The 4,231-nt window shown below is 35.2% G+C and overlaps 1 protein-coding gene across 1 annotated transcript; it reads right to left on the minus strand.

Annotated features, from left to right (window-relative positions):
* Positions 1–638: 638 nt before the first annotated feature.
* Positions 639–1,808, minus strand: LOC120133882 (myb-related protein 308-like). The gene is made up of 2 exons (XM_039150375.1): positions 1,328–1,808; positions 639–1,245 (listed from the first exon to the last, which is right to left on the minus strand). The coding sequence occupies exons 1-2, from the start codon at positions 1,588–1,590 to the stop codon at positions 744–746; spliced, it is 765 nt and encodes a 254-aa protein (XP_039006306.1). The 5' UTR covers positions 1,591–1,808; the 3' UTR covers positions 639–743.
* Positions 1,809–4,231: the final 2,423 nt, after the last annotated feature.

Below are 4,231 nucleotides of genomic sequence, written 5' to 3' on the forward strand. Positions count from 1 at the left end.
CCGTCTCCTCTCTACCAAATTCAACTTCATTTTCACTTGTCTTCTTCTTCTTCAATTCCCACACCAATAAAAGCTATAAGTGGATACGAATTAAATTAATGGTGGATAACATAGCTAAGCTAGTTTTGAAGAGTCGGGTTTGATCATTGATTCTCGAGTTTCAATTTCAATTATCGTTGATATTTATCGTGATTGATTATAGAACTAGAATAGTTAGGCAGGTAGGGGGATGATAAATGTTTTTAGGGGTTGGTAGGTACATGGAAGAGATGTGTGTAGTTTCTTCACGCATTTTTATTGTTGTTGTGAATGTGGAGAGTGGAAGAAATAGGTTGCCCACCACTCCCTTCTTCCTTTCTCCTCCTCTCACGGCTTATCCATTTGCCTTCCCCAATATCACAACAAGACAAAATCCTAGATTATTATTGGAAAAAAAAGTGAAATAAGAAAGAAAAAGCAGTTACATTGTCAAATGAAATGAAAAAAAAAAAAAAGTGATTGTAAAAGGTTGTACTTGTTCACTTCAAATTCACATTGAAAAGAAGAAGATGCATAAACATTCACCAACAATGATCATCTATGCTATTACTATATGTATATATTTGATATATAATGATCATACAAATTAGAGATATAAATGAAAGAGATTTAAAAACTAATAACAATCTCCATATCATTTCTCTCCAAATTTTTTTGGGGTTGTTGAACTACATAGTTAAGAATCCAAACTTCCCTGTTTTCAATTATTTCATTTCCAAGCTTCTATAATCCAATAAACCTGAATTCAACCCTAAGAAATCATAGCCACTGCTGCTGCTGTTGCTACTGCTATTGCTGGTACCAGCACTACTGTCGATGCTGCAAGCGCAGTCCTTGCTGTTTTTAGCCCCTATGCTGCAAATAAAACAAAGAGTTCTTCCTCCAGTTTTCAATGGCTCTGGTTGAGTGGTTTGATGGTAAGGAGGGCTAATTCTGAGGTCCAAATTCAAGTCTGGACAGCTTTCTTGAACTGGGATTTTCTTTTCTTCTTTGTTGATGAATCCATTAGGGTTACTAATCTTCTCTTTCTCTTCTTTGGCACCACTGAAAGATATCGTCGTTACATCCTGAGAAGCCTTATTGATCGGCCTGTGAGTCGCCGGGTCAATCCCTCGGTTCAATAACTTCCTCCTTATATGTGTGTTCCAGTAATTCTTTATCTCATTATCAGTTCTTCCTGGTAATCTCCCCGCTATGAGAGACCACCTATACAAATTCCATCAAAAACCATTCAAAAAAATTTCAAGCACTAAACATGGTAATCAAACTTGAATACATATAGACTTACTTGTTACCAAGAAGGCTGTGAAGCTTGATAATGAGCTCATCTTCTTCTTTAGTGAAATTGCCACGTTTAAGGTCAGGTCTCAAGTAGTTGATCCAACGAAGCCTACAACTTTTACCACAACGGAGAAGGCCAGCAGCTTTAGGTAGCGAACGCCAACAACCTTCACCATGGGCTCGAATGTAAGCAATGAGACGATCATCTTCTTCCTTGGTCCATGCACCTTTGTTCGTATGAGCTTTCTCACAACAAGGAGACCTCCCCATAATTCAGCAACCCAAACCCTTTTCAGCTAGTGTGGAAACTATACTACCACTATAATCTACGCTTGCTGTTCTGTTTTTATAACCTTTTGACTATTATACTCACGCACAAACACAGAGAAAGAGGGCAGTGACCCTAATTTTAGCTTCTAGATGTGAGTTGGTGAGGCAGGTTAGAAGGGAGTGGATGGTGGCATCTCTCTTTTTTTTTATATAGATATTAGCATCAATCATATATATATATATATAAAATAAAGTTAAAGGGGGGATATATATTAACTGTAGGGTAACCTTTAGGTAGGTGTAAAGTAATATTATATTAAAGTATGGGTAGGACAAAGTGTGATCTCTTCTCTCTCTTTCCCACCCCATCTTTTCCTTTTTTTCCCTCCCACCTTTGGCCACTTTGTCTAAATCTGTACTACTTTAGATTAATAGTTTAGTTAGCTTTCATAATCTATCCCAACTCATTATACTACATTTAACTGAATACATGCTCTAATTTACATATATTGATTAGTCTGATATTATTATAAGTAATATATATTTGAAAGACTTAAATATTTGACAATAAACGTTTAAATATACATGCAGATGATGTGTTCAAATCTAAAATCTCTAGAGATAATAATCATCTCTTTAATCATGAAGACCGCCTAATTTATGCTCTAACGTGTATATTTTGGATGTAATACATGATATTTTAATATATGTTCATGAATGTTGTCTAGTCGACTAGAGATCAAATCTTGAAGCAAAGTTAAAAGATGGGTATATTTGATGTGTTGATGGGGAAAAAATGTCCAAGTGGATAGGCCTATATTTGTGAATAAATCATGATAAATAGACGGTAGTTGTGGAACTTTATTCGATTGGTATACTAATACTATCATCATTCACGAGAAAGAGAGGGAGGGAAGAAGGGAGAGAGAAGAGGGTTTCTAGAAGACATGGAGGTTAGGGTTCAGGCATGATGATGATGATGATGATGAGAGAGAGAGAGGGGGGGGGGGCAGGGAAAAGATATACTCAAAATAGTCTCATATGATATGAGTGTGGTTGTGGTTGTGGTTGTGGTTGTCTTGTTTGTAGGCTTTGGGTCACCTTCCACCTTCCAATTCTCCCTTTAATATTCTTTTGGGTACTTTTAAACCTTGTGGTTTAAGTTTAGGCAACAAGATGGGCGGCAGAGGTTAGGGATGGGAAAGCTTGATTCTTTTCACCCTTTTTGTTGCTATCTTCAATCAATCTCTCCCCCCACAAATTTGCATTTAGATTTTTTTTATTTGTTGGAAATGATTACAAATAATAATTTATTTAAAAGATTTTTAGTGATTTAATAATGAATATTTTTTTTGTAAATATTATATTATGATATTTACGAATAATAATAATCTATTTAACTACTAAATTAGGTCAAAGTGTAGTAAAGGGGGGTGGTTTCACCTACTTTTTCACCTTTCTGACTGTCCTTGCAACTGGTCCTAACACTTTGATGTTGAAACTATATGGGCAGACCATTTTAAGAATTTTCAATATTGTCCCTAAATTTCTCTACTTTCATCTTTTTAACAAAAATCCAACTTTGCCTATCCATTTTGTTTTTGTTTGAACAAAAAAATTAATTAATTTACATTGGCTGAAGAGTATAAAAAAAGGATGGATCGAACATATACCTACACGCATGAATTGAATGGTGCCTAACCTGTTTCAATCAGACGGCTCAAATCATCCAAATCGGTTAGGTTGGCTTTTTAACCAAACGTCTCTTTCCCAACCCAAGTCATCCCTATTCTATTCCACAACCACATGACTCTCCTATAACACTTATAAGAGAATTCTTTGATTATTAACCGCTCAAATTATGGTTTTAGCCCTTCTATTGCACTCATATTTGAGATCTAGTGCCTGCATTTTAATTTGGTATCATTCGGACTTGTACTTTTATAATAAGGTAATCATAACAATTAGGGATGGGTATGAGTAAAGTTAGATCGGATTTTCGGTCAATCCAGCCCGACTCGAGAAAAAAACTCATTCACTTGAAATCTAACCCGAGTTAGGGGCACAAACCAAATTATCTCAGTAGTTAAAGAAAATTTTGTTGTTTCTAGAGGTCAAAGGTTCGAGCACCAGCGACTGCAAGAGTAATTAAACATTCATTGTCAAATAGTTGAGAGTATTTAGAACATATAATGCTTAATTTAATAAAACAAATAATAATAATTAAACGTGTTGTTAGTGAGAGGCTACGGGGCTGTTCGAAAATTACTGCATCTTCCACTGCTCTTGCTGCAGAGTGGGGGCTGTTATAGTTGCTTTCTTTTGATTTTCATGCTTGTTATTACGTGCTGATTTTATTTGTTTTTGGTGTTGGGTTGTACAGATTGATTCTTTTGGATGAATACAACTTTTTCATTTATCTAAAAAAGAAAAAAAACACATATAACTGTGATGAGTTAGAAAAAAAAACAGAATAATTAGCAGCGATAATTTAACCTTAATAACCCAACCAAAAGAGAATATATGAATGGGGTTTTATAACTACATGATTGATCAAGATCCTTAAAATGGGGGTAAGGGCTTAGGTTAAGGATTGCAATGATCAGGTTATGGTGACCATACAGCAGAACGTGGATATCAT

The sequence above is a fragment of the Hibiscus syriacus genome, unplaced genomic scaffold (genome assembly GCF_006381635.1).
Source record: "Hibiscus syriacus cultivar Baekdansim isolate YM2019G1 unplaced genomic scaffold, ASM638163v2 tig00110597_pilon, whole genome shotgun sequence".
Taxonomy (NCBI): domain Eukaryota; kingdom Viridiplantae; phylum Streptophyta; class Magnoliopsida; order Malvales; family Malvaceae; genus Hibiscus; species Hibiscus syriacus.

Excerpts from the sequence above, each read along its gene's own strand:
- LOC120133882 (XM_039150375.1), bottom strand. The coding sequence starts at position 1,590 with ATGGGGAGGTCTCCTTGTTGTGAGAAAGCTCATACGAACAAAGGTGCA. Across the intron at positions 1,246-1,327 it reads CACAGCCTTCTTGGTAACAA|GTGGTCTCTCATAGCGGGGA; the intron begins GTAAGTCTATAT and ends GAATTTGTATAG.